General features: G+C 40.2%; 1 protein-coding gene and 1 long non-coding RNA gene across 3 annotated transcripts in view; both read right to left on the bottom strand.

Moving 5' to 3' along the window:
- SCIN (scinderin) overlaps positions 1–4,519 on the bottom strand; it is a 46,956-nt gene extending 42,437 nt beyond the window's left edge. Inside the window, exons 1-2 of the mRNA XM_064704402.1 lie at positions 4,159–4,519; positions 348–502 (exon numbers count right to left, since the gene is read on the bottom strand). Coding sequence (XP_064560472.1) covers positions 348–502; positions 4,159–4,357 — 354 coding nt within the window. The 5' untranslated portion in view covers positions 4,358–4,519. The remainder of the gene's footprint in view (positions 1–347; positions 503–4,158) is intronic.
- Positions 4,520–20,335: 15,816 nt separating this feature from the next.
- On the bottom strand, positions 20,336–24,300 carry LOC135443775 (uncharacterized). Of its 2 annotated transcripts, XR_010439112.1 has the most exons (4): positions 24,148–24,300; positions 21,498–21,766; positions 21,261–21,359; positions 20,336–20,387 (listed from the first exon to the last, which is right to left on the bottom strand). It is a non-coding gene; the product is annotated as an uncharacterized LOC135443775 (long non-coding RNA). The 2 variants fall into 2 exon arrangements; XR_010439111.1 differs by lacking the exon at positions 21,261–21,359 and having other exon boundaries at positions 24,148–24,299.
- Between the last annotated feature and the right edge of the window lie 490 nt (positions 24,301–24,790).

Raw genomic sequence — 24,790 nt, 5'->3', positions numbered from 1 at the left:
TGCAAGACAAATTATTTCTGTGAGATTTAACACCACCCAGACACAGAGTCCCTACTGTGAACTCTCTTCGACACATAAGTACGGAATTTTAGGACAGCTTTATTTTGGGAAAAAACAATTGGGAAAGGTTTTCATATATCAGAAGAGGCACTGACAAACAAGCTGCTGCTTTCTGTACAAACACTGGACTCCTACAGTTTAAGATGGGTGGTTCAGATCTAAATCTACAAAGCTATTTTTAAAAAATAATAAACTAGTTTTAAAATCTCCATTTACAAAGAAAAACATTTTATTTTTATGTAGGGAAAATGTTACAATTTCAGAAGGTATTCTGACAGACTCTTTACCTTGTATTTAATTCCTCCTTTGAAGTAACCCACAAACTCAGTAGATTCATATCCTTGAATTTCTCTACTCTGCACAGGCTTTCCTCCTAGATAGTCATCCATTTGAACAGCAAAGATAGCTGCAGCTGTGCTTTCATCCTGGGTGCATTCTTTCCCTGAAATAAGGCGAAATATGTCAATAAAACATTGATACAAATTTGAATTCTGTTGGAGAGATTATTTCTGCAACAACTGGACACTGCCTTCAGCAGGCTGTACAACCCATGTTTATTTGGAAACAAAGCACTGAATCACAACCTTGCTCACCACCAAGTAACATGATCTTCGAGACCATTTCTTGACTACTTGCAGAACTGCATTCATAAGGGAAAAAAATAGCGAAAAATAGTGAAGTTCACCTTCTCTTACAATCTTCAAACAAAAGAATAATTTAACTGAGCTTAGCATGGCAAGCATCAGCTGTAATGATTTTTGGACTTTTAGCTGAAGTTCAAAGAAAGGTCATGTGAAAGGACCGTCTGGATGGTAAAACATATATTTATTCTAAGAACAACTCACCAAACCATAAACCCAAAATAATTCAAAAGCAGTCCTCTTGACACTACAATGCAAGCAAGATATTTGCCTGGTACAGCTGGGAGAAAGAAAAGCAGCTTTGGGGCTCAGATATTTGCTTCATGAGGTCACACTTTGTTTTGTACCTTACAGAGAGCAGCCTATTCCCAAGACCGTGGCAGAACAGCCTCTTGACCTGGTGTGCTGATGCCTGTACTTGCTGAAAACAGGCTGTATATTAAACCAAAGATTTTTATGTGTGCCCATACATTTCGGATTAACATTTTCAGCAGTTTTAATTGTTTCAAGAAAAGCACAAACAGAATCAAGTCTAAAAAACTATGCTTCTCAGTAACTACAGAAGAAAAAGGAAAGGTGAGGCCTTCCATTTGTTTCCCAGTCACTCCATGATAGAACTTGCTGTGCTCCCATATGCTTTCTCAGAACTGGGTACCACCTTAAAGTTGGTGGTAAAGTTTTGGAGGTTTTAGGGGTGTTTTTTGTTCTTTTTCTAAATAGGGGTAATCACATCCATTAAGACTAGATCTTTCTAAATTATTACCTGCAATTACATAAAAAGGTTCAGAGCTAAAGAAAAATGTTTTTTGAACAGAGTCAGAGATAAGAACTACTATCAGACTTGATCTCAGAGCTGTTACGCAATAACATACTCAGCAAAATCCAATTAAAATAAAAAATCAAGTGAGCATCAATCCAAGCATAAGTTACTCAGGCTTGTAGGAAAACCAGATTTACCTTATAGTCTAAGGCACAAACAGCTATAAATAAGCCAAAGCATAAAAAGAAAAGAGAACAAGTTTTTGCCAAACAGATCCCGGGTCACATGGACAGAGCTTATGACTTCATCTCTGGGAACAAGGGTTACAAAATAGTTAAAAAACACCATCCATGATTTTATTAAAGATACAAAGCAGGGTATAGCCAGCCTCACTTGCACAAGTATTTTCATACTGGCACAGTGCATGCTGTTTCCATTAAGGATAGTTTCAAGTCCAGACAGCTCCCTTAGGATTAGTAAAGCTACTAAGGCATCCCCTCAAGTGCCAGTAGAGACAACTGAGTCAGGATGTCTGAGCAATGTTAAAAGTGGATAAACCTGCAGCAAAACAGATCCACATTGATTGCTTGGCCATGCCAACAATGTTGATACACCCAGGTTTGCTGGCTCAGAAATTATCCAACCCTCAACAGCATCTCAGTGCCTGTGAGATACTTGGTGAAACAGTAGCTTTTCCATAGGAAGCTTCAGTGTGGCAGAACAACTGTGGGGTCACTTTACCCCACTGATGCCAGTCACAGCTGAAGACTGTCAGCACACTGAGGTCACAGTCCCATGGTCCAGACCTTCTTTTAACCCCTTGGGTGTGCCTAAGCAAGGAATGAGGAGGAGCTTTATCACTGTGTATTAGGAAAATTTGATGTTGGGGGTCTTTTTTGCAGGTCAGAAACTGTGCACGCTCACAGCCACTGTACGTGGCTGCCACAGTAACATACCACAGGTGACAAGCAGGAGTAGAACTGCATCACCAAATGGCAAGGCCCTTGTCAGCACCTAAGACCAAAGTTTGCACTGTTTCCCTCATCACAAGAATTCTGTCTTTACATCCTAAAGAGTGATAGTGACTGCTGCAGCTGTCCAGAGACATTTTGGGAAGTCTTCAGAAAGCCCCTATTGTGATCCTCCTCCCCACAGATTACACAGTCTTTGCTTACAAGGGAAAAAGTTGGTGTACATATCAGCAGTGTGAATGAGATAAAAATACCAACCTGATTCTACAGTTTTTGCCCTGAGTGTAACTGGCCCTCCCAATACACCTTATTTGAAGTCCTGGTCCCCTGTTGCATTAACTGTGCAGCAGTGTTTGAGATTATTCCACCCCACTGCTGAAGTATCTGGCGAGCAGGAAGGGATTTGCCAGCTCTGAGCCTCCCTGCTGCCCCCGTGCCAGCTGCACAACAACAGTGGGTGCCCAGATCACCTGAAGCCATTTAGACTATCTAGGTAGCACCACATCAGCACAACATGTGCATCAATGTGTACAACTAAAGCTCTTCAGCCACCAGCAATGAGGTTTTAATTGCTGCAAATGTCAGTCACCTTCCCTTCCCAAGAGCTGCAAACAGCCCTTACATCACTCCCTGTGATGTGTCTACTATACCTTCACTAAAACATGAGCAATTCCAGCTACATTTACAAAGATCCACAAAACCAAACCCTGCTACTAATTAGCAGCACTGCTGACAGAAAGGTCTCTGCCAGAGATTCATTCACACTGCCATCTATGATTATACTCTTACCAGACACAGACACTAACGTGCTTGCCAGCTGGAAAACTCTGAAGACATGCAAAATTCAACACTCAAACATTTATGCAGAAACAATCCAAGCTTTATCTACAATTATTTTTCAATGCATACAAAATGAGAACTGCAGCAACTCAAGCACATTAATGTTAATACACCTATCTTTATGTGCATTCATTGAGATTGTTGCCTACAAACACAAACTTGTTGGTGAAACAAGAAAAACGTAGTAAGTTTCAGGCAGCTAAACAGCAATCACTGTGGCAGGATGACTCTATCATCAGATGGGGAAGTCACATGAAACTTCCAGGAGATGGGGAAGTCACGTAAAACAGAACTTTGATATAAAGTGAGCTAGTCAAGGTGGAGGGCAAAAGACCGGTTCCAATCCCAATACACTGTCAGACTGATATTAACGAGGTTTTAAATGAAACCTGGTGTCTTTGCACTTGATCTCTGTACCATCGGAAAGCAAAGTTAATCGATCTGGAAAAGGCACACCCAGACGCTAACCAGGGCAACAACACCTCAGGGTGTTGAGGAAAAGAGGACTTTTTATCCAAATGGAAATAAAGGCAGGAAAACTACTCATGTGAGTGAAGACAGGATTTCACTCCAGAACCTCTGCCGCGTGCAGCCAAGATTTGCCTTTCACACTTCAATACTTTCCCAAACTACCACGGCAAAGTGAGCACGCTTTCACCTTTCTGCCGCACCGCACAATTCCACCCCTCAGTCCCTCAGCCTCGGAGGCGGTGCCGCTCGGTACCACCGCCATCCTTGGTGGCAGCCCCACTTCTGCCTCCTCCTCGTGTGCCCCTCGGGGAAGCCTCGCACCGCAGCCTCACTGAGCAGGGCTGGGAAGCCCTGTCCCGGCTGCCCTGGAGCCCCTCAGCGGCCGGCCGGGCCCCGCGGGCTGTCCCGCTCCTACCGAGCCAGAAGTGCAGGCGGTAGGCCACGTTGTCCCCGCGGCGCTCCGTGCGCAGCACCAGGTACGCGTCCCCAACGAAGAAGTCGCCGTGGCGGCTTGGGGGCACCGGCACCAGCTCCAGCCGCTCGACGCGCCACACCTGCAGCCCGCTCTGCTGCCCGGCATCGGCGAACGCCGCAGGGAACCGGTCCGGAGCCATGGCTGGAAACAGAAAAGCCTGCGACGTTCCTCGGCGTCCGTTTATAGTGCCGGGCAGCGGGCGGGGCCGGAGCGGGGCGGGTGCGGGGGTGCGCCAGTCCCAGCCCTTCCAGCGTGCGGGGATGTGCCTGTCCCGGCCCTTCCAGGGTGCGGGGGGATGCGCCTGTCCCAGCCGTTCCAGCGGTTCCTGGGGCGGGTGCCGGGGGATGCGCCTGTCCCACCCCTTCCAGGGTGCGGGGATGCGCCTCTCCCATCCCTTCCAGCAGCGGGGGGATGCGCCTGTCCCAGCCCTTCCAGCGGCACCCAGGGCCTGGGCGGGTGCGGGGGGATGCGCCTGTCCCACCCCTTCCAGCTGTCCTGTAGTTACTCGTTTTTAACACGCCTGTAAAACAATCACACCCGAAATCCCTTTCGCGTCTGTGCTCAAAGCCATAGCAGGAATGTTATCAAAAAAATCAGCTACCCTCACTGCAAACGTTTCTCTATTCTAAAATAATAGGAGAAAACCCCAAAAAAGACAAGAAAGAAAAGTACAAGTGGGCTAATACAGTGTCTGCGGATGTTGTAGCATTGTGCTATTTGTTTCTATAATTTTCACATCTGCCTTGTATGAGCTGCTCATGCCAGAGCACAAAGAGTTTCTATAGCTTGCACTTGCGGCAGAGCGCTTTTCCATCCCCGGCCGGAATGGCAGAGCACAGCTCACTCACCCACTAATCTCATTTCTTTTGTTCAATACTGATAGGAATCTTTCGGGGGCCATGGGGGAATCTTTCATCTGGGATTGCAGATGAAGCCCAGAAATTATTTCAATTTCCCTTTCTCAGAAAATTAAAAGAATTCTGCTGGTGTTTTTCCAAAACTGTGCACCGCCCAAAAGGTTTTAAATCCACTTCCTACTTGTCTGTCTCCTTTATAAATCGTTGGTACATCAACATGGGAACTGCAGTTTTCATTGCAATATGAAAATTATAGCAAATCCTATAGCAAATCCCTGTTTTCCATCTACTATTGACAGGCAGATCAGCCTGGGTACAATACAAGCAGATGCAGCACAAGCTGTCAGTACATCAAAAGATACATTTCAGAAAGGGGTTTGTTTAGCTTCATCATCTTATCCATCTGGATGAGTTTTGAAGTTCCTGATTTCCCCACTGGGTTGCTTTATCAAGTTAATACAAGAAGAGTGCAAGTATCCACCCACAGGCAGATCGGGGCTCCCTCAGCAAGTGGGAGAGGCACTGCTAAATGCAACAAAGCAGCTGGAGAGCATCCTTGCTGGGGAAAAAAAAAAGGAGTTAAAAAAAGAACACCACAACTAAGAAATTTGTGTAACTATCTTCTCATCTTCTCTTTATACTGTCTTGAGGCAACAAGAGGACCTTGCATTGTGTGTACCCACTGTCATCTCCCATTTTGGTGGGCACCCTATCATCAGTTTGCCAGACAGAGGTGCACAGGCACCCCCAGCTTTATCCCCACTGTTTAAAAGGGTAAATTCTGTGTGCTCTGTTTTGTCTAAGGTCCAGATGAACATGGTGCAGCTCACCTTCACAAGTTCACAGCCAAGCATTTTATCCCTCATTCTGCCAGGGCTGCAGCAAGCCTGCTTGATAACACTGTAATTCCCAAATGAAATACCTTTCTCAAGGTGTTCATCATGTGAAGAAGAAAAAAAAAATAGATAAGGAAGAGTGGCCAAAAAATCCCAGCAGTTCTAGTTTCAATATGGTATGAGAAATGTTCTGAAATATTCAAAGGTGAATTCTCAAATTTGGACTCACATTTATGCCAATTGTTCTTCTGTTCACTTTTACTCAATTACACTAAGCAGTTTTTTTAATTGCATGCCTTTTTGCATTGTTGTGCATTAGTTTGCTTCAGTCAGCAAAGGTAGAACTTACCACATACACTATAATTGTATGGGGTTACTGTTTCTTCTGCAGTTGTCCAGGTGAACTCGCTTTGCAGTTGTGCTGTTTTGCAGACACAGGAGCTCAAACCAGCCCAGTGTTACAAAGGTTCATGTCTCCTTGTTCTGCTGTTCTACTTGTCTTGCCAAGATAAAGTTGTTCATGCACAGATTGTACAGAATAGGTTGGTTAAATTTATATCTCCTTATTACAGCTTTAAATTTTAAATCTACAGACTAAATACTGCTCTGAGCAAATGCCTCTTGCTGGCATGAGATGCATGGTGTTTGTTTAGCATTGACCATTCCCAGTATCACACACCAATAGACAAAGGTTAAAGACACAAGAACAGCTTAATTGCTTTGTCTCAGTGTCTGTGGCACAATTCAGACAGAAAGGATGTTAGTAGTGACAGCAGAGTTTTCTCATGCCTGAGTTAGTCTCACCAGGATTATGTAATCACTTACTGGCTGCTGGCAAAGAAAAACTTGGATTGAAGTTTGTATCCTGAGTGCCAGGATACTTGTTTATACTCTTCAGTGTTAATTTTTGACTGTTTGCAAATCTTGCTTTTGCAATCTCACTTCGAATGAAAGTTGTACTGTCTCCTGATGTGATCCATCCTTTTTTGGTAGCAAAAGTAAGGACTAACATTGTTAACACGACAGATTTTCATAATTTTTTAAATAATCAAGAACTTTCTAACATGGTTAATCAAAATTTTAGTGAAATTTTAGTGAAATTTTAGTGAAATTTTGGAGTATCTTAAAAGTTGCACATTCAGAGAGAATATTTATAATTGCTTTTTATGTGCTTTTACATGTCCTTTGACATAGTAATTGAAGTGGAGAGGACTAAAAATAACATTGGTTTTGTGACTCAGAAGTCCTTGGTCAAACAGTAATTACTATACTCATTAGAATTGCGCTGTAATGGAATTTTAGACTACCTTAAGATTTCAAAGAACTTTCTTTTAATTTACTAAAGATTGTATCTTTCTGATAAACTTTGGCTTTCTGAGAAGGATGGCAAAGGCCTAGCACTGTTTTAGCTTTGTAGTAGCAAAGAGAAATAATTTTGTGTCACACCATTTCCTCGGGGGAAGGCCGGATGTAGCTTTGACTCAGGGAATTCAAGGATTTATGAAAAACTTTGCCATTTAATTTTGCTCACTTATTTCCTAAGTATTTTGTTATATTGAATAAGGGATCTTTTCCTCTCCAAGTACTGTTGTTACATACTGCCTATATGCAGAGTGTGTGTGCAGACACCAGAATACCAGAATGCAATGTCCTGGGTTCTGGTTTTTGCCCCAGTAAGGGGAAAGGTTCAAAAAAACCCAAGGTGGTGTTTCCAGGTGACAAACACAAGGAACCTAAAAGGGTTCCCAGAAGTAAAGCCCCAGCATCTTTCCCAGCAGAAATAACTTTCAGTGTACACGAATACAAAGGTTTAAGTCCTTCTACAAAGCCTGACTTACAGTTCCAGGAGCTAACAATGGAAGGAATGGAAATGAATGAAAGCGGAGAGAATATTTTGAAATATCTCATGTGTTTCCTTCAACAAAACTTATTTCTTCTTCACTTCCTGACCTCTATAACCCTACCTAAACAAGGGGATTACAGATGTTTGGTTTTGCCTCTAGTTTCACATAACAAAGTTTGCTGTACGTGGAATATGTATCAAAAACACACTCTTGTCCAAACAGTCACAGAAGTCAACCTCTCCTCTCCTCTGTTCTGTTGCTGAATTACAAATCAATAGTTATTTCAGATTTACCCTAAATACAGTGTCAGTTCAAAAATCTGAGTTAATTTTTTATTACAATAGTCATGTAAAAAATAATGATTACTGATAATGTAAGAGCTGAAGAGGAATTTGTTTGTACACCTTTAAAAGCAATGTTATCAAAACAAGCTGTAGAATTACGTTACCACTTGCTAATTCTCTCCATTCTCTCATCATCCTTCCATCCTGTGTGGTAACTCAGCTTCAGCTGGAGAGAACATATGAAGAAAGAATGAAACCTAACTTTCCTCCTTATTGGCAGGGTTTGAGGCTGCCAGATGAGAGGTATGAAAAACCTGGCATAAAGGAATGAAGTCCTCCTTTGCCTTCAAGACAGGAATCTGGTTTTAATCCTTCAAGTCCAGAGCAAATAAAGGGCCTTAGTGTGTAGCTTTGAGGCAGGTGTTTGAGGCATGGAGAGGGCAGGATCACAGCTACACTGCATGCCCCACTTGGCTCCTACCTGCTTAGTGAGAGCTGTCACTAAAGAAGTTTCCTGTCAGGGACAGGCCATGAGGGGCTCTTCAGTGGCACCCACCTCTCACCTGAGCAGGCAAGGACACCACGTGCCCAGCAGCTGAGCAGCTCTGACTCTCCAAATCCATCCTCCAGCAATGGGACTCAGTGGGACATGTGGGGAAAGCGATCTGAGTGTTGGCTTCAGTCAGAGAATTTAGGCAAACATTTTTGTCACAGGGATAGTGAGAAGTGAAGTGTTATTATAAAGTATGTTACAGCTCCCTGAATTTTTCTAATGTTCTTCCCTTGAAATATTCAATGAACAGCATAAATGTTTAACCAATAAATTCTGATCTTATGTTCATCTCAAGTCACAGTATTATAGCATTATTTATTGTATTTCAATAAGTTCAAGAGAGGGAATTGAAGAATTCCTTCAAAAATCACTTACCTTCCAAAAGACAGGTCTCCTTTATGTTCCTGTGACGTGACATTTAATGTGATGATCATGAGATTAGGTAAGATTTAGAAAAATATATTCTCAGGTTCATAATTTTATTTTGACTATCTAGATAATGTTGCCATGGTTCCCATCAATTATTAATCATCCTGTCCACATTACATGCTCATTTGGGCTACCAAAGGAATAAATCATGCTGCTCTCTATGGGGCCCAGTAACTTTCACCAAGACCATCTCACTGATCCTTAAGTTTTCTTTCTTATATTGAGATATAGTGGTCTCAAGTTCCATGGGGAAAAAGTTCCAGCCCTTTTCAAAAAGTTCAAATTTTAGTGAATCAGTGTGTATTTATTTAAACTAGAAAAATGGAAAGGCCATTCTTTATTGAGATAGTCAGAAGTACTGGCCAGAAGTTATTAGTCAGCTTTTAATTAAAATAAGGCTATTTTGTATCAGATGATACCTTTGATTATTACTACAAAGCCTCTTTCACGTGCTTTTATAAATTTCCACAGTATTGCTGGGACTCAGGTGCACGCTGCTTTGTGAAAAGAATATTGCAAAGGATAGAAGGGAATCAAACCCTGATTTCTATATTTATGTATTTAATTATTTAAAAAAGTTCAAATACATAACCTAAAGAGGGCTACTAGAAGGTAGTTACAGAATTTGTCTGCATAGATTGATATTCTGTAAATGTCAAAGTGTATGATTATCCATTTTGAATTTGAAAATACTGTAAATTTGGTCTGACTGTGATTTCCTAATGATATTTTGTGTGTTAAGAAGTGATAATGGAAGCTTCTTATTTCTATATTGCAGCTTACGGTTTGGACGGCTAAAGTTATTTTTGAACACTTGGAAAAGAGGTACAAGGAAACAGGCACACTTCCATTGACCTTCAGTGCAGTAATTAAAGTTAAAAGCATCTAAGTAGAATTGAGGAAGAGAGAAGAGGAAGAGAGTTTTACTCAGAAAAAGAATTCATGAACAATTTGAAGAGAGCACATCATCCTCTGGACCCATTCATTAAATATGCAACATCCACTAAAGTCAAACTGTCCAACAAGAGGTCTTTAAATCTGTTGAAGGAGTGCCTGAAATACTGGATATGGCAGTGTGGAGAGTGCAGAGAACCCAGGGAAAACAATCTTCTCCATCTGTGTAAACCAGTGGCTCTTCTAGAAGGCTACTCACAAAGAGGAAAGGGGTAACAATCAAATCTATAGAAAAGTGGTAATAAGCAAAACTGATGGTAGTCATCTAATTTGAGGGAAGATTTCAGTTTCATTTATTTAATTGCATTCTTAAATAGTAGAATAGTCTTTCCCTCATTATTTCCTTGATACTAACTTGTCTGAAATTAATATCGAAAGGAACAACCATTGTGCAATGTTAAACTAAGATCCTCAGGAAAGGATATATTTTTACAAGTTTCTAGTTGCAGGTGTGTTTTGAAATAAAGTCATTCTGAGATAACTTTTTCTCTTGCATGAAGACTATGTCAATGCATTTATGCATTTAAAGGTGCTGGGAGTGAAAAGCAGAGTACTCACAGCATGTGCATCTTTTACTCCCATTTAGCAAGTAGTGCCTCTGAATTCTCACAGAAGGAGAATTCATTGTAGCTGATTTCAGTGATAGATATCCATGGAATAGGCTAGATCCTCTATTCCAGGCAAAACAGTTGTAAGATTATTTAACTTTTTAACTTATTTAAAAGCTTAACTTCTTTAAGCTTTTAAAATTTTTCAAAATAACACAGTTCACTGCAGTGATATGGCTGTTTTCTAAATACAGAGTAGCTCCTCATTTTCATCAAATCTCACACATAAACTTATTCTGGATTTGGAAACCATGTATTGAAACTATTAAAAAAAATCATTAACATTCACATAAAATTTGAAACAGCTTCTAAAAGCTTGCATCAGTTTTTAATTCACTGACCATGAACACTTACCTAAGTCACTAGAATATCTGAAGCAGAAAAGAAGGGGAGGAAAAGAGGAAGAATTTCTCCTTTCTGACTTTGTGAAAAAAGTCTGCTTGAAGGTTGCTTGGATTTAGTACACCAGCTTGAAAAAAATTAAATGTTTTCTGGAGTGTTCAAAACACTCAGTTCTTACCAAGGTCATCTAGGAAAGTAGTTATGCCTCACATTTATTTTTTTAAGCACAAGTGTACTGTTATACTTTCATTAATGAAAGTGCTTTTACACTCTCCAAGAATAGCACGTTTGAGAATTTTGGACTTTGTTACTGTGTGTCAGCATTTATGTATTAGCCAAGTTGCTAACACAACACCAAGATCACTAACAAAATCCTGTCACAGCATTTTAGAGTTAATAGTCTCAGCACTGCTTCAGTTTCAACAGGGCAGCAAAGCTTCCCTGATCAGCCTTCCCCAGTTAAATGAGCTGTTTCTCAGATCACTTACATTTATTGGTGAATCTAACAGATCTGAAAGCAGAGTTCTCTGAAGAACAAACGCATCCAAACATCCGTTTCTACACCAGGAGCACCAGGTTTATAAAATTAACTTCTTCCTTTACTCTGAGGTATTGAAAGTATCCTAATTTCCCCAAAAGCTGCTGACATTTGCAATCCTGCTGAAGGCAGCTTCTAAAATAATTATCTCATGGTAGCCCATGTTCAAGATGAGATCTTGATATTGCTCAAGAGGTCTACAGAAAGATCTATTTTAAATCAAATTCCTGTTTCAAGAGTCTGAGACATACTTACTGGAAACAAACCCAACCTCTTTGCTTTCTGATTAGCTCTATAGCAAGAAAGCATGGAGGTGCCTTGACATTAAATGCCATTGTGACCTACCAACACCAACATTTATTTTAAAGTTGTTTTCATGAGTCTAAGTGACAAGGAAAGGCATGGAGGAATATATTGTTAGGCATTTTTGCCACTCATCAGGAACAAGAACAAGAGAGAAAGTCTGAAGAGCACACATTTCCCATCATGTGAAGTCTGATCAGTAAATCATACATGTCCCTCAGCCTTAGTGCCAATGCAAAAGTTAATCTTATAGGAATCAATACACTTTCTCAGTGCCTTGTTTTAAAGTGCCTATTATCCTAAAGAAGTCATCTCCTCAGGGATACACTGCATTATCTTTGCAGACCCAGTTCTCCTGATTCCTCTTCCTATTTGATTATCCACTAACAAAGGGTAGATACCAAATAAAATAAAACAGGGTAAAATGCATAAGTGGTTTGAAGCAGTGAGATGTGCAGTTTATTCACACACTCTCAATCCCAGCTAGCATTGGGCATAACTCCCAGAATAAATTAGTTTTCTCACTAAGAACAGGCTTAAAACCTAATGTTTCTGATATTTGTCATCTCCTTATTTCCTTCATGTTAATAATGCGTGAGAGACCGGAATGTTAATGGCAATGACTCAAAACAATTGGTCATTTGCAAAAGCCACAGAGTGCTCTGCTGACCTGGGGCAAAGTAACACCCACATACAGAGGGGCTGCACCTCCACCACGGGGGCTACAAGCTGGGGTTTGAGCCAGCTAAAGGAAGAGGCCAATAACAAGCAGATCCTGGAAGGTGAGATAGTGCTTTTTATCACTCCAGGGCTCTCTCTTGGAAAATTGGCTCAGATGTGAAAACTCCTCTCTGGGGAAGTACAGGGACATTCACCCACAGGCCATAATTCACTGAACTGTGCTGATGAGAGGCAGCTGTAATGTCTCAGAAGGGGCCATAAATCATCAAAGAGCCCCAAAATGTTACATCATACAGTGTAAAACTCCTCACCCCAAGAGGAGAGTATGTTAACCCATTCAACTTTGTGTTTTGTGGGCTTTCCCCATTCCCAATGGATCAGGAGTGCCACTATCACTCATCAAAATTGCAACCAAGTCTTCCTGCTGGACCCACAGATGTTAACTGTGTATCTTTCTACTCTTATCCTTTCTTTCTTTTCCCTTAGACATTTTCTTAAGTATTATCTTTATGCTTTTTTATTATTATAGATAATAACAAAAATGTCTATGTAGTCCTTTCCATTGTAACCAAACTGTTCTAAAATAAACTCTACAGATATATATATATATTTATGAACATTGATCATTCAGTGTTATTTCACTCTAATACACACCAAGGGATCTATTATCAAGTACCTGGCTTACCCTCCTCTTCTGGGGCAGGTTATAACAAATATTGTATATACACGTGCTCCCAAACAGATCTACAGCATTCTCTACTTCCAGAATAAAATTGTTGAACAGATACCAAGCAGCCTTTAGCTTTTCTTCTAGATCAGTACTTTAGGTCTTTTCCCTGGGTCTTCAGTTTAACCTGCTAACTTAAATCCCATCCCACCCCCTCTGTGCAATGCTCTGAGGTCTCTGACATTTTCCTGTTCCATGTTCCCAAGCCTCCTTGACTAGACCTGCTAGAGGCCCAACAAAAATGTTATCTGTATCCCAACCATATACCCCTTCCTATATGACTTCTGAGAGTAAATTTCTCAAATTTCTACTTCTAAAAATAAAATCCTAAACAGTACCACAAAAGAATGGGTGATACATTGTAGGTCTCACAAAACCTACAATGTTGTGAAACTGTGATATATTGTGTGATACTAGGAAAAAAGAAATCAAAACAAACAAAACCCCCCCAAACCCCATCACAGTTAAGTTAATAAATAAGTTTATAAATTTTGGACTCTTTTTTTTTTTGAATGGCATTCTAACAGAAAACTAGATACATGGACAGTGTGCTTGAAATTGCAGATATGGAAGGCACTTAAGGCTTTGCCCTTCCTGGATTCGAGAGAAGGATTTTATTCGGTCAGGCCAAGGTAGCCAACATGACACACACAGCTCCTGCATGCTAGGGTTCACATTCTGCATAGGCCATGCCAGCCAGTTTTAAAGGCATAATCAGAGGGACATAATCAGAAGGACGGGTGCATATTTCAACATTTGTTCCAGTACAGGCCATTATATCCCCTTTCCTTCCTTGCCTTCTCCACAAGGTCAGAAAATTTCCTCTGCTGGGAACAGAAAAATCCCTTTGTTATCCTTTGATTTTCTCTGTTTTTAGTTATTTTCACTGGTAACATTTTGTTATTTACTTTCAAAAGTACATAACCATCAACAAGAACAATTATACTCACAGGAAAAACACGCAGAAACGCAGCTTGTTATGGCTCCAGTGTTTTGACATTCCGCCGGCTGTCAGGCAATTGCTGGTTTTTTATGTTTTTTTATCTCTTGATATGAACATTCAAGAAATAACCATCACTGCTTGACTACCATTTTCTTCAAATAAGCAAGTAAGAAACAAGTGAAAATGACCTGTTTCTCTTTATGAAATAAAAAATGCCAGGCAGAGTCAGTTGAAGAACACGTTGTTACAGATAAGTTTATTTTCCAAAGCATAATTTTAGTACAACCTGCATGACAGACACTTCCTTGATTTACTTTTTCCAGCTAAGAAAAGGCCTCTGTGGAGGAAAAGTAGCACTCCAATGTTATAAAGCTTGATGTTTTAAGCAGTTATAGAATAGAGTTTCTGTGTTTCACACACTGTCTCCTGGTTTGTAACTTGAGGAAATCCCAGGGTACTGAAACTAAACAGAGTCTTTATGAAAGAACCATGTACAGGCAGCCTGCAGCCACAGCTGCTTTTCCAGCTATGCACATGCCACTGCCTCTTCCAAAGCCCTCTCCCCACGACTCCACAGCTCCCTCTTCTTTTCCAGTCTCACCCCTGCTTGTTGTCCTTCACCATGGTGTGCACAAAATTCAGCCAGAACAGTCCCAGCACTTCCTGAGCTGTTGCAGTGGTTGGTGACAAAGGAAAAGAGGGCATTATTCTCATCTAAGTGAAAAGAGGAACCCCATAATATTTTTCATTTGGCTTCACCCCTTTATTTAGCATTGCACAGGTCTCTATGTGTCTTTTGGGATGCAGTTGGTGGCTTATTAAAGACAGACTCTTATTTAAAACAAATTAATATCTTTCTTCCTTACATGAACTAAATAGTGCAGTGTTAGCTAAATGCAGTTGTGTTATTAAGGTAATAAAATTACCACACTGCTATCAGCACAACATGATAAGGTATAATTGCTCAAAGCAATACTCAATGGAGCAGAGAAGTATCTAGCAGAAAATTATTTTTCTGTTTTTTCCAGTATATTAATTTTAACTGCAGTCAATACAAGATTTATTTTATTGCAAACCAACCTGCTATCTTTACTACCTTTTGTAAATCAGGTCTCAGAAAGATTTTAATAAATAATTCTTTAAAAGTTAGATTTTTAGTACATTGTTAAGTCGATTATTTAGTGTATTTTTATGATTTTATTCCACAGGAAATGCATAAAACTTGGTATTTCAAAGGCTCAGTATCACTTTCAACAGTACTTAAAATTTGATGACCACCTGAATACTCTGGGTGTACATGCTAACATTTTCAAATGCATGGATTTGTCGTGGAGGAAGAATGTAGAAAAGTGTATTTCAGTTGAACTTGGGCATAAATTCATGGCAAAGAATGTAATCAAAGTTACACAAGTATTGAAAAATCTTAGATTAGAATTAGGAGTCACAGGAACACAGAATCAACTAGGCCGGAAAAGAACTTTGAGATCATCAAGTCCAACCTATGACCTAACATCACCCTGGAAACTAGACCATGGCCCTAAGTGCCACATCCAGTCTTTCCTTAAAGTCCTGTGTGTAATTCAAACACTGATTTTAACCTGCATGGTAATCATTCATGAGTTCCAGAAATCACAGCAGACACAGCTAAATCTAACCCAAAGTACAACAATTTTAGAGATAACATTGAGTTTGAAGTATATGGGGGATGGCAGAGGATGTCCTGAGCAGACACCTTGAAATCTGTTTTATTATAAAGTTTGTTTTATGATAAAGATATATAGGATAAGTTCTATACATATGCAAAATACTAGCATTAATGACTTACAGAATCTGCTGTTTTGCCTTTATAGAGTCAGTATGTGTGGATCTGAACCTACTTTTGTGTAACATTTGGTCATTTATGAAATCACAATATTTACAGTTAACTTGTAAATCTACTTCTTCCTTTCAGTATTTCAGAAAGTATCCACATTCTCTCTGCATCTATATGAGCTGTAGAGGTTTTCATAAAGCAGTTTCTAAAGGAACAATCTCATAGTGCCGCCTAAAACAAAGTAATTCACCTCCATTAAGCCTGTTTCAAAGTACACTGACGGTAATGGAAAAATAGATCAGTGACATTTTTGGTAATGGCTACTGTGCATTACTCGTGTGCTGGGCTAAGAGGTGCTCACACTGAAGTTGACTGTGTGCCCAAAGGCTGACATAGCTGTCAGCAGACTTACAGTGCATTTTCAACCCCACAATGAGCTTGCAAAAGTAAAAAGAATGAAGAGATTTTGCCTGTATCTCTAACTGCTGAGGCATGAGAACATCACTTTAGCCAGCCCTTGATACAAAAACCACACTCTGCTTCCTCTGAAGTCTCAGAGCTTTGCAAAGTGTGTCAGAGGAGATTGAGATCAGCCTGAATAGCAAACATCTCTGCAGGGCAGTCTCAGGCCCCCTTGGACTCTGAGTTTGAGTGTGTAACAGGGGCACAGGTTGATGCTAATCTGAGGCCAGCATGAAGAGCTGTCAGAGCACTCTGCTCGGGTGCTGCACCTCTTGCACATGTACCTATAAAAGAGCACAATGGGCAGTGATGCAGGGACACAGCAGAATGCCAGTGACACTGCTCTCCTGCTGGGCTCTGCTGGATGCTGCTGCCATGCACCAAGCCAACACTGCAGTGCAAGCAGAACTGCTCTCTGGAGAGCCTCTCAATCTCCGTGTTGCAAAGCAGCATTATCAGTATTTTCAGATCCAGCCAATGCACTGTATTGGTAAGCCTGGGTGGGTAATGGGGCTTCTGTCTGCACAGCTGGATAACAGCTGCCTTTCACTCTGGCAGGAATTTGGAAGCAAGGTATCTCTCCTGCCAGTAGCAGTAATGCTCTTAAAGATGCTTTCTTGCAAGGATGTGCTGTTGGAAGAAAAGAAAACTTTATACTTTTTCACAATGCTCTTAACAGGAATAGTTGGGTTGTCTTATATTTATGAGACATATACATATAAGGCATATATATATATAACATATCATAAAGTAGGTAAACAAAACAAGCCAACATTAAAAAAAACCCTCTCAGTTTATATTCTTAGGATATTTTTTATTGTATATTTGGGAGTAAATAGGATTATCCATGCATAGATTTATAGTAGGCACCTTTGTTTCCTTAATAACCTTTGTACTCCAGGGTCTCCAGCAATTGCACTCACCTCACTGCAGAGCAACTCTGTGGTTTTTTCCTGACTCTGCTAAGTGAAAGAGTAAAGTTGCCTAAGGCAGGAAATGAGTGTCTGTAACATGTCCGTGTGTCTCACTTCCCAGGGCAGACTAGCACATGGGGCTGCCTCCATCTTGTTGGTCACAATGAAGACACTCACATTTTTAAAGATGAGGTGTCATGCACAGAGGTTAAAGACAAGTTCATTCCTCTTTTCCACAGGAGCATTATAAATGCCTTCACATGTGTTAAAATAGACCAAAAGTACTTGCAGGAATTTGTCTGAAATTGACTCTTCCCTCAGGCTTTTGGGGCCATTAATTTAGGTAAATTCTCTGCATTTACCTCCTTTTCTCCAACTGTCAAAAGACCAAGTCAATATTATTCCTTTGAAGGCCTTCCATATGTGTCATTAGATTATACTGCCACTCCTATCACTATGGGGAGGTCCAGCTAAAACTTTATTATAATCCATGATTAGTATAGATACAATACTAATATCTTATGATTAGGTCTAGCTCTAACAAGAGCTCCAGATCCTAACAACTTCTGAATTTCAATTTGTCCAGAGCCTTTCATTTGCCATGCACAGAGAAATCACCTCTAACTAGCTGGGTTTGTGTGGCACTCAGGAAATGAATCATTTACAAGCAGACTGGGGACTTTTTTCCAAACTGAAAATTGGGGAACTGCAAATATCAAACAATGTCTGGAGATTCATTGCAATTGACAGGAAGCTCTCTTGAACAAAAAATATGCACTTTTTTGTTGTCAATATCTTGCATCATTTTTATTTTCAAGTGCTGGATCTGGGAAATCCTGGAGAAATGCCAACCTCCACAACAGTGCACACAGGGCCAGGAGATCCTCACATAAAGGATTCTTACTAGTGTCCCCAGCTATCCACAGTGTCTTTAGAAAAGGCAAAATGATCCAATATGCAATTTTCTGTGCTAAATCACTTCCTGGGGTGCATTTACCATGCAGCTTACACACAGTTTAAGTCTAGACATTTGTGTCCAAGTAAGGCTCTGGATATACCTCCAAAGCCCTCAGCAATGCAGGCTATGACTAAAAAGTGCTTCCCCCTGTTGCACACAACATCCACACACACTGCTTAGAAAAGGAATTGAAACTACCTGACTGTGTGGGGCTTTCAGCCGTCCATTCCCAGTAATCAGAGTCAAGAGAAAAGCAGATGTGTCTATTGGAGGAAGAGGGAATGTATGAGGATTTGTTTTGGCACAGCCTGCTGATCCGCAGCTCCTGGGCGCAGAGGACAGGCACTTTCCAAAGCAAGCTCATGATGGCACTCAGCACCTGTAGGTACCTGGAGCTTGATGGGCTGTGCCTTTATCTCCAGATAATTGAGGGGCTGATTATAAAAAGAATTAGTGATTTGGACCTGTTGGTAAGTAATTTTTAGCAATAGTGAGGGGAATTTGTTAAGTAGAAAAATATAACAATATTGATTTCCATGCTATTTCAGAAAATGGGGCCTAAGGGAAAGAGGTCAAATACTCACTAACATACCAGACAAAGTGCATTAGTGTGTTTCTGCTCCATGTTGGTATTTACAGTTATATAAATATATAACTGTTATTATTATCTCCTCAATGCTGTATTTGTTAGTCTGCAGTGATGCAAACTGGAGCTGTTTTATAAGCAAAGGTATTCTGGTTTGTAGATCTCTACATTTAAGAGTTTGGTGTGTATATGCAAACCATAAAAACATCCATCCAGCATCTGCTTATTCTGAAATAGTCAGTGTCTTTGAACAGTCTAATAGGGACATCTTGATTCCTAAAAATAAATTACCACGTGCAATACTGTGTAATTTTCTGCCAAAGGCTGAAATAAGAAAATGTTCTACAACAGACTATCTTTCTAACTCCATCGAAGCTCTCAACAAGAGCTAGAGAAAACAAATGGTCCATGTCCCTAGATCTCCAGTACAGTGACATTTCCCTTAGGATATGCCAGATATCCTCTCAAGACTGGGCGATTCAAAATATTCTGAAATTAATATAACTATTATTTTGTTATAGTTATTTTAAAATATTTTGATGCAGAGAAGAGAAAAGAAAAGAGGTTTCTTTCAATTTGACTAACCAGTAATGAAGCAGATTTAGGTGGCCAGGGACTACTTGGCAGAAGCAGCTGTGGATCCCACTTGCTTTCATGAGGCTTGTAGGTAAGAAATCTCCGGTCAGAGTCCTTTTGCTCTCCTTTCAGTGGTTCAAGTTCAGGATCTGACAATATTAAGCAAAGAGTATTTATAAGCTATAGGAAAAACTTTCTGGATTCTAGGATTTGAAAAGCTATGCTTATTGTTAATCAGCTAGGATACAGAAAAAGGAGAACTCAGACATGTATAACAAACATTATAAGCAAAAAATATTCTGTCCATGGCATTGCTGTGAACAAAGCCTTGCCTTTGCCTTTGCCTACAAAGAAAGTTGTGTTTTATGCTACATGGTATGTATGTGTGTGTACTTTAATTTATGTGTAATTAATTATTTTCAAAGCTGTCCTTACAGGAGGTGAAGCTATAGAAACACTAGAGGGCAGGCACCCATTCTGGACCATCCACCACAGCAGGAATGCAGATATGGACTATTGTATCTGCAGTAACTACAGCAGACATTGGACTTGAATCAGTTGCCCGGGAACGACCCCCATTAGAAGGCTGAAATTGCAGTCTTATCAGAAAAATCAACATTAGCAAGCAGTTTTCAGCTAGTAATGCTGCTTGTATCCGGTGTCCTTGGATCAAAGGGTCCATGAGTGAACTATTGTATTTTCTGTGATCTGACTCTTATTTACATCTTGGAAGTGAAATTTCTCTAATACTGAAACTTAGGGGGAAAATTACTCTTTGATCTTCAAGTTTCACCTAAGGCCACTTATGACAGATTTGAGGGTGCTGTGGTCTTATTCCTGCTCCCTGCTGTTGAAGTAGTGCTCCTAAATTCTCTAACACAATAAACGTGCACATTGTGAAAGACTCACCCATGCTATGTCAAATGCTGTGGTTTTAACTTGCAAGGACCTCTGGCGGAACCTGCACAGAATTTGGTAAATTAGCTTCATACTGCATTTGGAAAAGAAAATACATTTTCACATCAGAAAAGCCACCCAGCCTAGAACCAATACAATTGAAGTTAGCTGTAGAATAAACTTTACACGTTGCTTTTAGGTAAGGTAAAAATAACACCAGCCCTGACCACGCCTGGGCACCACCACAAAGGATGCCATTTTAGAGTTAGGGTTAGGGAGTAGGTTTCTGTCTGTGGAGAATTTCCATTCTTGAAAGGAAGAAAAATCTTAAAATGAGTGCAGGAAGTCAAACAGTCTGGAAAGGACATATGATAAAATCAAATGCAATTGGAAAAAAAAAAAAAAAAAAGAAAATGTGGAAATCACTACAACCAAATTGGGTGGGATGAAATCAGGTGGAGTGAAAAGGACTGAATTTTGCCAAAATTATATGCAATGAAATCTCAAATTCAGGAACCCAAGTGAAGTGAATAGACAAAAGAAATCACAGAAGTGAAACACCATTAAAAAAAATTTGAAACAAATTTTTTTTTTCAAAAAAAATGTGAAAAAACAATGCAATGGAAAGGAATGATATGAAGCACCATTAAAAAATTTCGAAACAAAGTGAAAACAATGCAATGGAACGGAATGATATGAAGTGTAGGGAAATGGACCAACCTTGTCAAATTCACACTCATTGAAATTGCAAGGCTTCATTTCCTTTCATGAAATGAAAGGAAATTGAATCTTGAAATCAGAGAACAAAGTGTAACAAACACTCTGGAATTGGGATACAATACAATAATATGCAATTAAAAAAAAAGAAAATTTGGAAGTGGAATGAATACAATGAAATAGTTTGGGATAACATGGAGTGCAAGGAGATGGACCAAACCTTGCCAAATTAATCCTCGCTGAAATCACAAGACTGAAATTCTTCATTTCATCAAAGGAAATAAAGTCTTGAAATCACAGAGCAAAGAGTAACAGCTTTCTGGAAAGGCAATATGATAAAATCAAATGCAATTAAGAAAAAGAAAGCAGATTTGCAAATGGAGTGAGTATGAGGAAATGGACTGGGATGATATCAGGTCCAGTTCCAAGTACTGAAACTTGCCAAAATGATACTCACTGAAATCTCAGTTCCCCCTTTCCCTTTCTTTGTGGCTTCTGAGGAAGGTTGGATGGCTTACAGAGCTGGTGTCTAAAATCAGGAGATTGTTTCAGCCATAAATCTTGTTGGCTTTGGATTGCTTCACTGCAGTTTGTTCTTATGAGAAAGGGCAGTCAAGCCTTGCAGAAAATTTTCCTTGAGTTTCAAGAAAAAATTTTCTCTCTTCTTGATGGAGGATGAACATAATGGCCTGATGATTAATTTTTTCTTCTCAAATATTGCAGTCCCTGGCAAAAAGAAAAAGAAAAGCCCAACACACACACACACACACACACACACACACACACACACATACAGTACAAAATCAGTACATTTATTACTGATTGCTACTTTCACTCTGACTATACTTGTCTGCACAACCCAGCACTTTCACTGAAGATAAAGTACAACCATATGTGGTTGTACTTTAATGTTATTTTGTACCTGTGCTTAGATGAAGAAACACTGCTTTTTGGTTCTGTCTTTCACTTCTGCAAAGTAACCTGATGAAGGAAGCTCCTGAACCTAGAGGAAGCCCATCTGAAGTCAAAAGCATGCATGTTAGGAATTTACACATTCATACCAGCCTGTAGGAACAGGAGCTCTGAATTTCATTTTACCTGAAGTACTCATCACTATGTATCAACACAAATACACCCCATTTTCATATTTTAATTCTTGTCTCATTAAGCAGTACATCCCTCACAGGTGACTAAACCAGTGCACATGTAGGGCAGCACAGCAGGGTTTGGGGCACAACTGGGAGCACACCAGTGTCACTTTGTACAAGCAGTGGTGACAAAAAGAACCTCAGGAGAGGGAAATGTTGAAGCTCTGCTCTCCATTAATCCTGATGCATTTTCATCTTTCTCTGCATTCCTGGGCACACCCAGGACACAATGTTAATTAGAGCTACCCCATTGCTGTACCCCATCCGAATATGTGCCCAGATGTTATGTCCTTAAATAGGCAGTAAAGTATTTAGCTCAGTGCACAAACTGGATGTAGATACTACCTTATCCATATTTTCTGTTTTATCTGACTAAGAGCCACTCACAGACTGTTATCTTTCTTACACAGAGCTCCTTTTGTGTCCTGAAAATCTGAAAGAAGGACATGGATCATAAGGTATTGCAGAAGGCCCAAACACAATAAAAACAAATTTTTCCTACTCTAATACTCAATGCTCAGGAAACCTGAAGGAAAGCTCTAACATTACAAGTTTCTTTTCTTTGTACTTATTCATTCTGAGAAAAGAATATGTTTTCTTTGTTTTTTAAAGAAGGTCATGGTCCATTGAAGGACAAGGGCATATGGAAATATGTCCTTACCAACAAAGCTGTGTTTCTGAACAAGGATTTGAGTGGGCAGCTTACTGGAGATAAATCAAGTACCCACAAATTACTTCTGGAAGGTCACATTTCTGTGCTTTTTTTTCAGGTGATTTTGGTTCCCAGGCCATGCTCAGCTGTGCTGTGCTGCCAGGACAGGTTCCTTCCAGCCCAGGACCACACAGCTGGAGCACGTCCAGCTGCAGCAGATCCCTGATGCAGGACAGCCTTTGGGAAGGGTCCAAAACTCATTCTCTACTTCACAGATCATACTCAGGCTATCCAAACACTGAAGCACAACCTGGCCCCATTGCAGCTTAGGAGGAGGTGAGAAGGGACTTTGAGTGGGCGCTTTGTGTTCTGAGGTGGCCCAGGCTTCCCATCAAGTGTGCGTGGGCAGTCTACAGGCAAACCAGCTGCCCCACCATAGCCAGCTGCTGTGTTTACCTCATCATATAATAAATTTTGGGAAGAATTTGACTGTTGATTCTTTCTACATGTAAAACAGCCTTTTCTTGTTTTGTAACTAAACTGAGATATTGGCAAACTGACTAGACCAGCTTAAGGTCCAGGTAAAGCAGGTACCTGCCAAGGTTAGTGGGATGAATAGCACAAGTGCTTCTGTTCTACTCTGTGCTAAAATTCTACTGTCTGAAGCTTTGCATTGCTGCCGTTGCCATCATGAGAAGATGATGTATGCACCTGCCCCTCCACAGGCAGCAGGAGCAGAAATGTTCAGCTCTGCAGAGCTGTGTGTCCTTCTCTTCCCCCATTCCTCTCCCTTCTACTCCTCTTTCTTCATGGTAATGTTAGTCCCACAATCTGGAGGCAGCAAAATTCAGAATTTGCCTGTATTCCCTAAAAGACTCAAAACTGCCTAACACTCAAACCTGCCTAAAACTGCAGAGACTGTGTTAAAAGGATAACTTTTCTCCATTTTAAACACAGGTAACAGACTACTAGCATGTTAGTTGCATGAATGCACATTTCCTCCTTACCTCTTAATCACTGCCTATTTTCTCTAGCCCTAATTTCCTTCCTAAAATCAAGGGTTTGCATCCAGAGTTTCTAAAGCTATGCCATTCTATGACTGTCCATTAATTTCACCAGAACAAAAAGTCTGTGTACTTCTACACATCCCACCTCTGCCAGCTTTGTTACCATTGCTTTTGATGCCTCTATTTGTATCTTAGAAACTGGAATTCACTGATGCAAAGTACCTACAGATTCATATGCACAGTGGTGAATAAAGACCCCAGAGAGATGCAGAGAACAGAAAAAATAGAGATATGACTCACCACTCTGCAGAGACAGGGACTTCCAGACAAACTTCATCTGCTGTACCACAGAGGGCTTTCCTTTCCTCTTTTCTCCAGGAAATTAAGTGAAGTAATGGACTCGCAGCACACACTTACTCAGGGAATTGTTTATTCTTCCATTGTACAAAAGAGATGGAATATACAGTCTACCCATCTGTGTTGCTAAGAAACAGGGCACTGTTGCCTTGGGACTTGATTCAGAATTCAAAAAAGAAAAGAATGTCTCAGTAGACTGCATAAATGCAGCTTGAAACCTAGCAACAAGGCCAGGAGTTCAATATGCTTCTCTTATATGCTAGAAAACAAGGGTATTAGAAGGAAAATATATGATTGTGGAAAAGAAAACAGTAATTTGAAAACAAAACAGTGGTGTTCTATCACCAATTATCCTAATGGATGAAACGATGTTTTACTAAACATATTTTTATGACCTGTAAAATCTGATGGTGGCCTGTGCTTTGGGCATGCTCGTATTGACTAAAACAACTGAATAGAAAGGAGCAGCAGTATTTACCCCAGTATTTCTTAAATATTCATCTTGTTCAGTATAAGTGACAACACAAGAGTCAGGATTGCAGAATTAATTTCCATTTGTATTTCAGTTTTCAAGCATTCTGCCAAC

This window comes from Zonotrichia leucophrys, chromosome 2 (assembly GCF_028769735.1).
Source record: "Zonotrichia leucophrys gambelii isolate GWCS_2022_RI chromosome 2, RI_Zleu_2.0, whole genome shotgun sequence".
In the NCBI taxonomy this organism is placed as follows: Eukaryota; Metazoa; Chordata; class Aves; order Passeriformes; family Passerellidae; genus Zonotrichia; species Zonotrichia leucophrys.
Note: the sequence above shows the minus strand (reverse complement) of the source record. Positions and strands in the feature narration are given on the sequence as shown.